At 34.6% G+C, this 17200-nt stretch overlaps 1 protein-coding gene and 1 long non-coding RNA gene across 2 annotated transcripts in view; one reads left to right on the top strand and one right to left on the bottom strand.

The window, feature by feature from the left end:
• LOC131842406 (uncharacterized) lies at window positions 1–4284 on the top strand. The gene is made up of 3 exons (XR_009357492.1): window positions 1–79; window positions 3586–3736; window positions 4216–4284. It is a non-coding gene; the product is annotated as an uncharacterized LOC131842406 (long non-coding RNA).
• Window positions 4285–7989: 3705 nt separating this feature from the next.
• The window catches only part of LOC131842403 (cuticle protein 16.8-like), a 28270-nt gene continuing 19059 nt past the window's right edge, over window positions 7990–17200 (bottom strand). The window contains exons 2-4 of the mRNA XM_059190939.1: window positions 12622–12820; window positions 10704–10904; window positions 7990–8370 (exon numbers count right to left, since the gene is read on the bottom strand). Coding sequence (XP_059046922.1) covers window positions 8207–8370; window positions 10704–10904; window positions 12622–12820 — 564 coding nt within the window. The 3' untranslated portion in view covers window positions 7990–8206. The remainder of the gene's footprint in view (window positions 8371–10703; window positions 10905–12621; window positions 12821–17200) is intronic.

Below are 17200 nucleotides of genomic sequence, written 5' to 3'. Positions count from 1 at the left end.
ATACGAGTAATACAGTAGTACTAACATGAAGGTTTTGGCATACGTGTTGGCTATTTTAGCCATTGTGTTTGCAGTTGTGGTAAGTAATAGAAATATTTTTCAATTTAATGAGAAATAAAAACAGTTTTGAAAAGTTTAAGTTGCTATTGTGGTGAGAGGATTGGCTAGCCTAGATGCTGCGATATTATGTCTAGCCGTTTCCAGGTGCACCGCGGAGAGGCTTCTATCTTGCATCCAGGGGTGGATCGTGAATTTGTGGGGCCCTGGACCGAATCTACTTAGGAGCCTATCTAATTGTATTACTCAAATAAAAAAATACACCGACCAAAAAGAACCGACCAGAAATTCCCGATAGAGGCGCGCATGCATGTGTTGATTGATGTCAGGGTTTTTTTTTATGGATTATAATGGAATGGTGCACCCGCCTGCGCTAACGGTTTACGCTGGCGGGGCACCAGTGGGGGATGATAAGATGAGCATGAGGTCAGGTCAGTTAGCACATCGTGACAAATTCACCAGGAATTTATCACGATGGTTTCCAGGGGAAACCACGTGGAGGTCGATCTGACATGGTACATTGTTACTAATGGGGTCATCAGTCCACATTACTAACAATCCCTTCCCCCCTGATCTCAGGGTTGTGTTATGATAGGTTTTTCAACATTCCGGCTCGAAGGACCATTAAAGTAGGGTCCTACTTTTGACTTTTAAATTAAAGGTTGATTATGGACTGTAATTTCGTATAATAATTTAAATATAAAAAATACAGAGAAAGAGATAGAATATTGAGCGCTCTTGTAGTAATTCGGTGGCGAGATCAGAACTGAGGGCAGGTCGGTGCGGTGCTATTCGCACCCCCCTCGAGCCGCGCCCCGCAGCATTGCACGTGGACTCCTGTCCGGCGAGCCAACGATGTCCGAACACTAGATATTTTTTTATATTCTAAATATCGTTGCATCGGGTTGCAGCCCAAAAAGCCCTTGGGTAGATCCGCCCCCTATTTTTTTATCGTGTGGAAAAATGTTCAACAAGACCGTCACCCCGCCGGAGGGATGGCGAGGTGGTGTGTGGGACTCGTACCCACTAAAAAACCACACGGTATACCTCGAGGTGCCGCGGGCCGAAGTCCGGGGTTCGCACTTGGCACTCAACCCAGACTTCGGCGGCTTGGCCTGTCCTGTAGATGTTGTAGGACAGGCCCCCTCTCTCTGGTTAGGGTGCTATGACTTGCATCCTACCTTCTCGTGGAGGCGCGTGGGTACACGCGCGCGCCTCCAGGGGCCTGGTTGTGGGGTGGTGCCTTGGGTAGATCCGCCCCTGCTTGCATCCGAATTGGACCATTGCAGGTTGCAGGTAGCGACCTGAAATGGCCCACTTGGAAATCGCTTAATAGACTCCTAACTCAGATCAGTCGCTGCAGGTACAACTTGGTAAAATGGGGTGTCGCTTCAAGGGAGGCTTGTGACTGCGGAGCGCCATCCCAGACTATGGCCGATCTGTTGACCTGTCGTTTGTACACAATGATGTTGGGCATAAAGATCTAAAAAATGCGACAGAATGCGCAAAAGTTGTCGCTACATTCTTGGGAAAGTACATTTAGTTGCCATTGAAACTAAAGGCGGGCCGGGCCACCTAAAAAAAACATCTTTATTTATTCGACATTTTTTTTTAAGTTTTTTGAGCTTAAAGTTTTTCGACAATTTTATGAGCGGTAGATTAAAAAAATTTGATGACTAGTCAAAAGTGCTTCAATGTGAGTTTATTTGAATGAATGATTTTCTATTCTTTATAAAGTGCTTATTTTATTTTTTCAAAAGAAGTGTTTCGAAAAAATAAAATAAACAAATGTATTAAGTACTTTAAAAAAAAATGTATGTAATAAATAGAGATATTTTTTTGGGTGGCTCGCCTTTAACACTTCGTATATTTTTTGCCACCCTTACACTTAAGGATATAGAAAATATATATTCTCTATTCTCAGATAGACTGAGAATAGAGAATATATATTTTCTCAGAGCTGCTAAGTATACGTATAAAATTACACCAAAATTGGTTCAGTACTTTATGATTCCATCACGGACAAACATGTGAAATGAAATGAAATTTCTATATATTCTCTATTAGTCTATTCTCAGAGCTGCTAAGTATACGTATAAAATTACACCAAAATCGGTTCAGTACTTTATGATTCCATCGCGAACAAACATGTGACACGAAATTTGTATAAGTATATCAAAATATTTATTTGGTAATTCTTCTTAATGTTTGTTTTTGTTTTGTTTTGTGTGTGTTTTATTGTTTTTGTTAATTTTAAGTGTATTGTAATTGTATGTTTCTGAGTACTTACCGACTAAAATTGTTCTTTGAAAATGTAAAAAATACTTTACATTTTCAAAGAGCAACACGCAAGTCTCTTTCTCGTTCTCCTAGTGATGAGTCTGCGTTCTGTATGATACTATGACTATTCAAAAAGGTTTATATTAAGTTTGTTTTAATAAAGATTACTATTTCTATTTTACTTCATATGACGGTTTATGAATAACCACCAAATATATTTACACTAGCTTTTGCCCGCGGCTTCGCTCGTGTTAACTTATCCCCTTAGAGGTGGAATTTATCAAAATCCTTTCTTAGGAGATGCCTACGTCATAGTAGCTTTATGCATGCAAAGTCTCAGCCCGATTGGTTTAAAATTGACAAAGTTTCATACAAACTTTCATCCCCTATTTTATCCCCTTGGGGATAGAATTAATCAAAATCCTTTCTTAGCGGATGCCTACGTCATAACTGCATCCAAAATTTCAGCCCGATCCGTCCAGTGGTTTGGGCTGTGCGTTTATAGATCACTATGTCAGTCATCTTTGAGTTATATATATTTAGATTTTAAAAGAGCAACACGCAAGTTCCTCACCCTTCTGTGGTGTGCCTCGTTGCCTAAAACTGGGACATCTCAAATTAATAACCAAACGAGAAGCACTGAATCACTGGCAAGAAATGCCAGGATTAATACATTCAAAAGACCTTATATCGGGCTTCTCGACCAAATACTCCAATAGATTACTGCAATTGAGTAAAAACAACATATGCATGATGACTAGGGCCCTCACAGGACACTGCAAATTGAACACGCATATGGCTAAGCTAGGCCTATGCACGACAAGTATCTGCAGATTCTGCCAAACTGAAGAGGAAACGCCGCTTCACATCCTATGTGGTTGTAGCCCACTCATGCATAAACGAAATATCTCCTTTGGAAAGTTTACACTCTTTCCCGAGGAGATAAAAACGATTGCTCCTAAGAATATCCTTCAATTCTTGTCCCTGACGGGTCTAGGTAGCGAACTCTGAAAAGGGCGAGCACAATAGATCTATGTAGGTCGCAGTGCTACAGGTGCTACACATCTGACAATAGCCCAAACAACCCAATAAAAAAAAAAAAGTTCCTCACTTTGTGATGACTCTGCGTTCCGAATGTGTGATAGAATAAAAAATGTGACTATTCAAAAGATTGAATTGATTGAATAAAGATTATTTCTATTTTATTTCTTTTAATAATATTGGACTATATATTTTATATATATATAGAGCGGCATGTCCGTGGGTGATAAGCCAGCTGCTCTGAAAGAAGGTGCAAAGCGAGCTGGATGTAATGGAGGAGGGGGTGGTAGACCTCAGCAACCACCATCGCAGCCACCATCGCAGCCACCAGCACCACCAGCAACGGCAGCGCCATCTAGTAAGATTTTTCATAATAATATCAGGACAATTCAAACAGCGCCATCTAGACCCAAGTCCAGCTAGAGCTTGTGTTAGATACTAAACAACTGATATAAATACATACTATATATATAGAAAACACCCGACCGATTGAAACATACTCATGAATACAAATATTTGTGCCGTGTGAGGAATCGAACCAGCCACCATAATATAATATGCTTTATTGCACTTGTTATATTAATAAATATAGATAATTATACAAATATTCGAGCAAGGGTGGGCTTATCTGCAAGAGATCTCTTCCAGCCAACCTAAAGCTGTGTCTAGCGTTTAATGTTCTGGTCTAAACTATCTGTGTATCAAAGTTTATTTTAAATCGGTTCAGTAGTTCTAGCGTGAAATCGCGACAGATAGACAGACTTACTTTCGCATTTATAATATCAATAAGGGTTTAAAATGAGTATAAATATATTTTCACATATTTTTTTTTTCCAGACAGCACTGGTTGAACGCAACAAAGGACTACGGCTAGACGTATGACCCAACAACATTGAACCAATAAACATTTATTTCATTACTATACATGTGTTTTCATTGTTTATTAACAAATAAATAAATAACCTATAGCGTCATCTAGTCCCACGGTAACGCGCTTGTGTTATGGGTACTAGACAACTGATATAGATACTATTTTTTTTTTATAAATACACAAATAATATACATAGAAAACGCTTAGACCGATCCAAACAATCATACTCATGAATACAAATGTTTGCACCGGGCGAGAATCGAACCCGGGGTATGAAAATAGTTTATGCATATTCTGAGATTTACTGAATATACACGCAAAATATTATAACAATCGGTCAAGCCATTTCGGAGGAGGTTTGTTACAAACACTGATACGAGAGTTTTATATTATATTTTGTAAAAGCGAAAATGTATGTATGGGTGTATGGATTTTTTTACGTAAAAATTACTTAATAGATTTTAATGAAACTATACAACAATATAGCTCATATCAGAAGAACACTTATGCTATAATTTATGAAAAAGAAGCAGAACCAATTTCGATGAATTTTGGTATAAAGATAGATAGGACCGAGGAGAAGAAAATATGGTAGTTGAACTACTAACTCTGCGCACATACCTGAAGTCGCGGATATCACCTAGTAATATAATCTTAACACACTATATTTAGTTCTTTAATACTGGGTAGCAAAGGAACTGTTATTTAATTTATTACAATACAAGCGAAATCGTCCGCGTGGAAATAAACTTTATTTTTCTAAAATTAAAGTAGTCTAAGTTACTCCTTATTACATCCCCTACCTGCCAATAAAAGTCCCGTCAAAATCGAACCAGCCATTTCAGAGATTAGACGGTACAAACAGACAGACAGATAAAAATGATAAAAAATGTAGTTTTGGTATATGTACTGTATTTATATTCATATGCATGTAGTAAAAGACGGTTATTTCGATATTACAAAACAGACACTCCAATTTTATTTATATATATAAATAATCCTACATAATGAGCGATATATAATTAAGGTTATAACTGTTAAACCTACAATTTGAATCACCGTTACTTTTATATATTACTAGCTGTCCCGGAAAGCGTTGTTTTGCCTTAAAATAAAAAAAAATAGGGGTGGACTACCCCTAACATTTAGGGGGATGAAAAATAGATGTTGGCCGATTCTCAGACCTACTCAATACGCTCACAAAATTTCATCAGAATCGGTCAAGCCGTTTCGGAGGTGTATGGGAACAAAAACTGTGACATGAGAATTTTATATATAAGTACTTATTGCTTTGATTTTTTTTTTTTTTCTCAGTACACTGTATTAAATAAAAGTCCAGTACAATCTAGTATGTCAAAAAGAATAGCGTCTCTTTATACATTTTTTCTTTTTTTTGTATTCCTTTATGTACACAACTGCAGATGTACCAAAAAATGTTTACAGAATGTTGGAGGGAACTGGCTTTCGTGACACAGGTTTCACCTAAATCGAAAGCCAGGGCTAACTATATTTAATTGTACCGTGCATTTATGAATAAAGTTTATTATTATATATATAAAATTTTATACATATCAAAATATGATTTTCTTTATATACATTTTGGTTTATACACTCCTGTCACTGCGCTCTGCTGTGATAAATATCTACCAGCATCTCTCGCAATATATTATAATAATCGATTCCTCGTACAAACATTTGTATTGATTTGTTTGATTGTTTCATGTCTGGCTGTTTTCTACGTATATTAAATATCTAGTACCCATAACACAAACTTTGCTTAGCTTGGGAATAGGTGGCACTGTGTAAGTTGTCCAAGTATATTAGTAACATTATCATTACATAGTATAAAATAATGTCGCTGTCGCTGTCTGTCCGTCCCTATGTATGCTTAAATCTTTAAAACTACGCAACGGATTTTGAAGCGGTTTTAATAGATAGAGTGATTCAAGAGGAAGGTTCATATATATAATACATGTACAGGGCGAGTAGCTAGTAACAAAATAAAATAAAAAGCAAGAATAGAAAAATATTTATTATTTTGTACAATTTTATAAATAATACAAAATATTTTTTATCATTTAATTTCATTTACAAAAGTAGAAAATAAATTGTCACTGAGACTAGCTAACGTCGAAAATAACAATTTAAAGAGTATTTTACAGTAGTCTTACAGATAATATACGAATATAATCTATCTTTGCTAAATAATTATATTAAAATAAGTGTAATAAAATCCGATGATTGATCACAGATATCAAATATTATGATTAAATCACTATCAAAGATTGTTTTGCACCTAACTAATATTATAAACGCGAAAGTTTGTGAGTTTGTATGCATGTATGTTACTGTTTTAGGCAAAAAGTACAGAACTGATTTTGATGTAACTGTACAGTAATGTAGCTTATAAGAACTATAATTAAACTTTACAATAATATAGCTTATACATCAGAATTTTATAGTCTTTTTTTATACTAGGATGGTGGCAATCAAGCATACGGCCCATCTGATGGTAAATGGTTACCATAGCCTATGTGCTGCATACGTATATATACTGTATATAGGTATAGCTGTTTAATTAAAAATTGAAGACTGTATTATAAAATATATATCATATTATGTCATCTGTGGTATATATATATTTAGAAATATAATTGCTGTTCCTCGATCTCGTAAAAACTTAAAAATATCTTAAATGATAATTGTTTAATTTTTTTTTTGTTCACCATGACACAGCAATGAAACAAAAAATCAAAAAGGTGCAAAATCTTTAAACTCATTTTGCTATATAAATAATTGTAAATTTTGTATGGGAATCATTACATGGAAGAGTGCTTGAAATTCATGTATTTACCTAAAATATACTTAAATGCCTAATATATAGGTAGTTATAAAGAAAAAGAAAACATTTTGGATAGAATCCAAAAATTCATATTGGCACATCATCAACAGCCCACTGCAGTCCACTGCTGGACAAAGGCCTCTCCCAAGGCATACCACTGGGCACGATCTCTAGCCCTTCTCATATATATTGGCACAATTCAAATTTTGATACTCAATAAAACTAAAACCATACCATATTTTAAACTTAAATTACAGTATCTTTCAATAGTTTGTAATCTAAATATATACAACTCAAAGGTGACATAGTGATCTATCAACGCACAGCCCAAACCACTGGACGGATCGGGCTGAAATTTGGCATGCAGGTAGATGCCAATGCCAATCAATAGTGATATTTTTGACATAAGTACTAAGATAAACAGTCATGTGTTATTAAAAAAAATGATCAATCAAGAATTAAAAACACTCTTATTACATTATGCTTTCAAATTTGCATTCAATCGTCATCATCTACCTCCATATAAATTCTTTTTATATTACATACATACATCAAATAAATTGCAATATATTACAAAATATATTTTTTTTATACTAACCTCGAAGATACACGAGTAACCAAATATTTGAGGTTAAATGAACTTCAGAAGCGCCATCTTTAAAAACATTTGTGTCAATTTAATTGCAATAAAAAAGCAATTTTGTTAATAAGGGAGAGTTCCTACGAGATCTAGCTAGTTGATAAAATATAAGGAGAGATATGTTTTAAAACATTAAAATTTAAAAAAAGAATAAAGATGGCGGCTACCGCGCTAATGAATTACACTTTCCCGCCAAAAGTAATTAAATGTTCCAGAAATAGAGAGATATCCAAATATTAAAAAGAATAAAGATGGCGGCTACCGCGCTAATGAATTTACACTTTCCCGCCAAAAGTAACTGAATATTCCAGAAATAGAGAGAAATATCCAATTATTAAAATAAAAAAAAAGAATAAAGATGGCGGCTACTGATGAATTTACACTTTCCCGCTAAAATTAATTGAATGTTCTAGAAATAGAGTGGGAGTTGCATTGTCGAATGTGGTTTGAAATTTCTTTGGAGTGCAATATTGTTCTAATGTCCTAATTCCTGCAGGTTTTGTTTCTCCTCTTCTTCCCGCTGCAGCGCTTCTCGTTCCGCTGCTATCCTGGCGTGCTGCTCTGCTATTACTTTGAACAGTTGGGCGTGCTTCGCTGACGCAAGCGCTACAGCCGCTGACTGGCGGGGAGTTGAGTCGCCTGAAGGGAATACAAGAAATAACATTTAGGAAAATTACTCTATATAATATGATGACAATGACAAACGTACATGGCGATAGTTGGTTTTCATTTAATGTTAAACATATACATCCATATAAGTAAATAAACTGGCTTTTTAAAAAAATAAAAATTAGTTGAGTTTAAGTTGTCTATTTGCCAGTTTTTCTCAATTGAATCTATATATTGAACTGAACGGTAGTGAAAAATATTAATACAAAAAACTTGATATTCATAAACATAGCTAATATCACATAATATACATTTCAATTTACACTATCAATGCTATGGGATACAAAATACTCCCTAAAAACTCCAGGCAAATCCAGAAGGTTGATTTCTATACATTTTAATAGTTTTTTTTTATATTTATTTATTTATAATTGCACATGCATATACATAAATTTACATATGATAAATCAACAATACACATGGACTAACACATGTTTAAAGAGTTGGCAATTTCGTAGATGACTCATTCCCAAAATGAAATTTAAAATTCAGATCTGTTGTAGTGTCCAGTTAGCTCCTATAGTACGTCTGTTAAAAAATCTTTTATTGTATAGTAAGTTTTGTCGGTCAGTAGTTCTTTAAGCCTTGTTTTAAATAAATTAATTTTATCTTCTTGTTTTATGGTTTCCGGGTGTTTAATCTCATCATTATGTTCATTACAGTGTCAATGAATCATGCATTTGATCTATTGTATTGATTGAAAAGTATCCATTACAAATTGCTCATTAAATATTACATGGCATTTCCAAGTAGTAACAAAGTAATGTTTGAAGGCCTCGGTAGTTTAGCGGTTTACTTCCGCCTTACTTCCGATGGTCGCGGGTTCAATTCCTACTGAGTGATGAGTCTAATTGTTTGTATTGCTCTAATAATCTAAATACATATAACTCAAAGGTGACTGACTTAGCGATCTATCAACGCACAGCCCAAACCACTGGACGGATCGGGCTGAAATTTGGCATGCAGGTAGATGTTATGACATAGGCATCCGCTAAGAAAGGATTTTGATTAATTCCACCCCCAAGGGGATAAAATGGGGGATGAAAGTTTTTATGAAACTTTGTCAATTTTAAACCGATCGGGCTGAGACTTTGCATGCATAAAGCCACTATGACGTACATCCTCTAAGAAAGGATTTTGATAAATTCCACCCCTAAGGGAATAAATTATTGTCGTAGTAATATATTTATTGTCGAAATGCCTGTTTGAATTGTCCTAAGTTATTATTATTAGTATTATTAAATAAAAAATAAGTTAGGTGACACGCGAGCGTCGTAAATTATAAATTGTATGTTCGTATTGTAATTACGTTATTAACTATACAATTATCGACACGACAATGTCATAACTAACACTTTATCATTTAGAAACTCGTTACAAAGTAAGCGGCAATTATACTGTAATTGTTTTACAATGTATTTCTATTCTATTTAGCATAGTGGTAGGTGATGTTGCGGCTTGAATGCTCTGATGGTAGGTGATGTTGCGGCTTGAATGCTCAGATGGTAGGTGATGTTGCGGCTCGAATGATAGATGGTTGGTTTGATGGCTTCAGCAGATTACAGGGTTGTTGAAAATGATAGAATTTGCTTACTATCTTAAATTTAATGGTAAATATACTATTAATTACAAATTTGGTGGAGTGAACTAATATACTAATTATAATAATATATAATAATTATATCGATCGAATGATTTTTAAATTCGCTGCGTAACGTAACAGACTTGAAATATCAACCGATTGATGTAACGTACAATTTGTTCACTAATCCTAATTTGTAATTTATAATACTATTTACCAATTAAATTCAAGAAATCAAGCAAAATCTATCATGTATTCACCCCGTAATCTGCTGAAGCCATCAACACCTACCATCTATCATTCGAGCCGCAACATCACCTACCATCTGAGCATTCATTCGAGCCGCATCACTGTGCGTTGATAGATCACTACGTCAGTCACCTTTGAGTTATATATATTTAGATAAACCTTTCTCTTGAATCACTCTAATAAAAAAAACCGCTTCAAAGTCCGTTGCGTGGTTTTAAAGATTTAAGCATATATAAGGACGGATAGACAGGACAGTAACTTTGTTTTATACTATGTAATGATATGTATTTTACATATCTCCTTTGATAGGGTGATAGACTTGACACCAAACAATGACTTCTATGAAAGAAATGACAATGATGGTGAGTTTTTAAACGAATTATTATTATTACAATCGACAGTTCTAACTTTCCACCTGGTAGGCCATTACTTTGTTTGTCAATTTGCTTATGTTGATTATCATTTTCGTTACCCAATGGATGAGGTTGGTGTGCATGCTCCTCAGCAATTTTAGCATACAGCCGGTAGTGTTTGTCTTTAGCTTGCGCCACAGACTCAGAGTCAGCTGGATGTTCAGGAGGAGCATCGTTCAGGATCGGGTGGAAGCCTTCCTTGTCTGCTATGTAGTCCACAGTGCGGACCTTCTGGCGAGGGTCCACGTAGGAGAATGAGCCTGAAAGAAATTGAACAATTCGATATTATTTCATACTAGCTGACCCGCGCATGTTCGTCACACTTATATGACATTTATCGTTATATTTCGCTTAATTTACATAATATCTTATTAAGTTATAGTCTATGTGTTCTTCTGATTTACAAGCTATATTACTGCAAAGTTTTATCATAATCCGTTCAATAGTTTTTTCGTGAAGAGTAAACATCCATACTCACAGACTTTCGCGTTTATAATATTACTAGCTGTCCCAGGGGTTCCCGCGTTAAATTTCAATATAAAATATAGCCTATGTATTACTCTGATGTATAAGCAATATTACTATTAAATTTCATCAAAATACGTTTAGTAGTTTTAGCGTGAAACAGTAAAATTCAAAATTCAAAATTCAAAAAATATTATTCATATAGGTCCATAACAGACACTTATGACAAGTCTAATTATAATCAATCTATATGGTATATACAAGATGGTGTAACAATTACACTATTACTTAGAGAACATTTTAATATAATAACTTATACATCCAGGATCAAATCTTAGCCTAATCTTACATAACAGAGACAATAAACAAAACAAACAATAAATTAAATTTTGGCAGACTGTGCTTTATTGCATCCTGTTAGACATTTTGGTAAATTCTAATGTTTAATATAATAATAATTAGTAATAAACATAATAAAATAAGCTTTTCAATCTCTTTACTTCATGATTATAATTAAATTATTCATATCTAGGGTATACATAATGAAACACAACTTTTGTCCAATAAACAGATAATTAATATTTACAAGTCATTTATAACTATTAATTTCAATAAATTGTAATTATTATATTTTGTAACAAACATATATATTAAACTTTCGCGCTTATAATATATGTAAGATTAAGATTTCACAGTTCAGTTTGGAAATGGCAAGAAACTCAGTTACTGTCTTAAAATAACACTGAGAAATTTCATAACTGTGAATCCTACTACCTAACTGTTAAAGCCTGAACTAAGATTTGAGGGATAGTTCACAGTTTTATAATGATTTTTATTAAATAACTACTGTCCTACTAAAAGTTATTTTGCCATATAAATTAATATCGCTATTGAAAAATAAAGGTTGATGGTAGATGGGTAAAAATCAGGGATGTTAGGGAGCTCCGTAGCCGTAACCGAAACTATCGGATATCCGATATAAAAAATATTCGTAACCGTAACCGAATCCGAAATAAAAGTTTCGGATAATATCGGATAGGAGCGGAGCCTAATAGAGACAAGTTATGTAACTATTTTATGAGCTATTTGTAATTTTACTTTTGAAATTCCTTAAAAAAATAATATTCATAACTGAAATTATCCGAAACTAATGGATAATCTGAAATAATTTCATATCCACATCCGTATCCGTGTCCGGTATAATAATCATTCCTATATCCGAAACCTCCGATCCGAAATTTCATATCCATAACATCCCTGGTAAAAATTTAGGATTGTATGTCTTCTCTTCTCTTCTTCTTCTTTCTAATGCCACATTATAAAAATTAACAGATATACACTTTTTGATACAAAAAATTAAAAAAAACTTACCAACAATTTACTATTATTTTTTAGTTTAATTTAAATATTTGTTTTCTTGAACAATCGTTATGTGTGTGTGTGTATGTATGTGTGTGGGTGTGTGTGCTCAGTTGTGTGGGTGTGTGTTATTATTACATACAAGAATCTCACCTCTAATGACTCCACTGCCGTCACTAACTTCGGTATGCTGTCTATCAGCATGACCAGGGTACCTGCCGGCCGTGTAAGAGAACACATAGGGCTTCGGTGGCGGCGGCTCCGTCGTGTGGTCTTCCTGGAGCTGCAGATGAGACACGTCGCAGCTGGATAACACCACACTGGATAAGATGAGCAGCGTGTGATACAGCATCTGGAGTTTATGTTATGGATAACATCAGTTTCTTATTTTAACTGTAATATGAATGTCAGTTATTTGCTAAATGTATCTAATATATAAAATTCTCGAGTCACAGGTTTCGAATTTATACTCCTCCGAAACGGCTTGACCGATTTTGATGAAACTTTTATGTATATTCACCAAGTCAGAGAATAGGTTTTTAATTAATTTTTATACTCTTAAGTGTTAAGGGTGGTCCACGCGAAAAATTGTTTTTTCATTCTTTCGACAATTGTTTTTATTTTTACTCTTTTATTATGTGGATTTGTAGTTTTTTTACCAAAACTTCGTAAGTACGTAACTTCGTAACCCCAGTTGTCGTACTATTTGCGTTTTCATGTCCATCTGTTTATTATTGCCTGATATATATAGCAATACAGTTTAAAAGTCATTTACTATTTGTATTTTTACACACACCCCTAAATTTTCACTCTTCTATCATCAACCCCATTTTTTTTTTTATTTAAAGGCAAAACAACGTTTGCCGGGACAGCTAGTATTATTATATTATTATTTGAAGGCGTACATAATGTTTTGCGATTATTATAATTTTTCTTTTTATTATTTATTATCTTTTTCTCATAGACATAATTTTGTTTTTAATTGTATAATGTCTGTTTTATAAAGTTAATGTATGCGTATTTTTTAATTGTAATATATGTGCGTCCGTACTATGGGCCCAACTGAAAATCAGCGCCGGAATCTGTTTCCAGCATTATGTTGAGTTGTGGTCCACACTGACTCTGTTTTTTTAATGTGTATATTATTCCTTGTGCACATGTCATTACTGTATAAAACGAATTAATAAATTCTATTCTATTATTTTGTTTAATTTAGCTACCATTAGCATGTGAGACATCACAAATATTCAGTGCGGAAACCTGACCACCGTTACGGGAAGCGTTACGATCTTCCCCACTAGTGACCAAACTTCGACCGTTATCAGATCTACACCCGTTGCAACACGTGTATCGACTCTAAAATTTTGACAAGCCAAAAATTTTAAGTACTGTACATCAAAACTTTTTGCATGTAGTGAAACGTTGACAATTTGAAATTACAAACAGACACTTAAACTCTATTTCTTTATATAGATAAGGAAATCCTCCATAAATAAAGGTCCATAATGACAAACATTTGGCTGCGATTTGCTCCAAAATAAAGGAAAATATTAATATCGGACGCTGTCCGAACATTTATTTGAATCGTTTCAAAACACCAGAGTCAAGAAACTTATAAAATTTGTTTTCGTTGCTTTTGAATCTTGTATTAAGTGATAATAATAATTTAAGCACAAAATATTTTGCATTCTTTATCTTTTTTTAGCATTATATATGTAAAGGAAGGTTTAAAACACCGACTTATTTTCGCAAACTGAGAGCACGCACTTATTTTATATGTGACACCGAGCGTCACCGCGATCGTCTGAATCCGACTACAATATTGTGTAGAAAACGGGTAGATTTATATTAATTACATTGTGCGCACCCTCATATGTATTTATTAAAAAAATTACAAAGAACGAACGTATCGTGTATATTTATGTATATATACGGACATATAATAATAAAATTAATTTTATAAAAAAAAAAAGATACAATTTTTTGATAACGTAGTGCGTCGCCTACAATATATATATATAAATGACTTTGTTTGTTTGTTTAACTTTTCTGCGTTACTAACTTTATTTAACGGTTTTGTTTTCGTACAATTATAATGCTGTTGGCCGCGGCTGGCCTTTACAGCTTCACCGGACGATAGGGAGCGAGTGAAGATCACTCGCCCCCTATCGTTCGGTGACACCCGAGAATTGGTTCAAACCCCTAGCGGTGCCTCAGACTAAAGTAGTATCCGTCAGACGGGAGTTGGCTATCAGCCTCCATAAGTCCTTCCACGGGTTTGGAGTGCCATCTTCATTCGTCCCCTATCGTCCATGAAGCTGTAAAGGGCTGTGGCCAACAGCGTTAGAGTAGTCCGAAAAAAAAGAAAAATCTCGCAACTATTGAAAACAAACCGTTACACCACCCCTTGAGGCCCCCCTCCGATCGATCCTCCGTCCAATTCAAACGGGGATCGAAAATACAACGGCCTGGGCCGAGGTTCGAATCCCTAGTGGTGCCCTCAGAAGGGAGTTGGATTTCAACCGCTCCATAAGTCGTTCCTTCGGTTTGGAGTGCCATCTGCACTCGCCCCCTATCATCCGGTGAAGCTGTAAAGGCCAACAGCATTAGAGTAGTCCGAAAAAAAAACAATTGAGGCCGTAAAAATGTTTCTACATACATTTTTTATCTATGCTTATAATTCAAATTCTGTTACTAAATAAAACTGATACACTAGCACACAAAAACCGCGTTTACACTACAACAAGTGCACCATACAAATATTAGTTTTGCATTAGATGAGTCTGCCATAGAACCCGTTCCGCGACCTTTGATGTATCTTGCGTCACATTCAATAGGATCCGCTTCTGACCTGACTATAGTAAACATGTGACTATAAATTATTGGCTCAACAACATTTATATTTGACTAGCTGTACCCGTGAATTTGTCCGCGTGGAATTTAACTTTATTTTTCTAAAATAAAAGTAGCCTAAGTTACTCCTAATTACATCAGCTGTCAAAAAATGTCCCGTCAAAATCGGTCCGGTCATTTCAGAGATTAGCCGTAACAAACAGACATAAAAAATGTAATGTATGTAAAAAATGTTATTAGCCGGAACAAACAGACAGACAGACAAAAATTGTAAAAAATGATATTTTGGTGTAAGTACCGTATTTATATTCATATGCATGTAGTCAAAAACCGGTTATTTCAATATTACAAACAGACACTCCAATTTTATTGCATATATGATTATTTTATTTATTTATTTCAGGCAACTAGGCCCATATTATAAATACCATATAGACTAACATGCATATGAGTTAATATTATAAATCAAATATATTGCTATATTGAAACTGTCTGTTTGTATTAAATCGTAAGAATTATTATGTAAACACAACACGTGTATCCACAGCGCAAAATCATTATAATATCCGTATCATCATTACATAGTATAAAACAAAGTCTTAAACCTTTAAAACTACGCAACGGATTTCGAAGCGGTTATTTCTAATTGATAGAGTGATTCAAGAGGAAGGTTTATATGTATAATACATGTACACCCGTGCGAAGCCGGGGCGAGTAGCCAGTAATAACTAATATATATTTTTTTATTGTAATTTCATGTCGTATCGTTTGGAATTTCCTCATTTTATTATCATACTTTATTTCGGGAATAAGATTCCGATATCCGAGAACATTTTAAGGTCTTTGGTTGGGCCAAAGACCTTAAAATGTTCTCGGATGTTTTTTTTTTATTTATCGCTACGTATTTTGGTATCAACATAAATATTTACTTATAGTGTGCTTTTTTAGCTTTTACAACTTATGAATTTTATTTTAAGGCGTATAAAATCGGGTACTATATTTTAAACGAAAACTCACTGCATGCTGTGATTTTATTATGTTTTTTAAATTAAATAATACTTTATATGAAGCTGTCAGCGTCGTTGTTATTGTGTTGTGATGTAATAAATGTTATTCTATTCTATTCTATTCTATTCTAAATACAGCCCTGTCCGATGAATTTACTGAAATACCATCCTGATCATCTGGAAGAATGGCGGTCCTCCACAGTGCGGTTTTCTAGAAACTTTTTGCCTCGCACAACTACATTGTGGAATCACCTTCCAGCAATGGTATTTCCGAACCGATACGATATTGAAACCTTCAAGAAAAGAGCTTATTCCTTTTTAAAAGGCCGACAAGTAAGTAGTACTTGCAATTCCCCTGGTGTTGCGGGTGCTCATGGGCGGCGGTAATCACTTACCATCAGGTGAGCCGCATGCTCGTTTGTCCACTGTGTTATAAAATAAAAAAAAATGAATGCACCGTTATGGGCTAACTTACCCGACTTCATCTCATATTATCATTCTCCTATAGGTTATATCGTTAGTGCAGGCAGTTTACCATTGCTATGCACTTAAAAAACTGTCTATCTTCACGCTATCCTACACAGAGTTGGCAGCGACAGCAGATTAAATCAAAATATCTTAATTCATGTAGATTTGACATACCATAAGACCTACGTCTTAGGGGCTGTTCAAGTATTACGTAAGCAGATTTATCACAATTATTTACCCCTCATCCCCCGTTGTCAGCAAAAGTAAGCAAAGCTCTTACCCCTCCCCCCATGCTTACGTAAACATTTCTCAATTAATGTATTGTTTTTTTAACAAAGACAATGTGAGGGTTGCCATTCGTGTAAAAAAAGTAAATTACGACCGATGACGTAATCATCATACAG

The sequence above is a fragment of the Achroia grisella genome, unplaced genomic scaffold, assembly GCF_030625045.1.
Source record: "Achroia grisella isolate CSIRO2021 unplaced genomic scaffold, CSIRO_AGI_Agris_v1 utg2172, whole genome shotgun sequence".
NCBI classification, from domain to species: domain Eukaryota; kingdom Metazoa; phylum Arthropoda; class Insecta; order Lepidoptera; family Pyralidae; genus Achroia; species Achroia grisella.
Note: the sequence above shows the minus strand (reverse complement) of the source record. Positions and strands in the feature narration are given on the sequence as shown.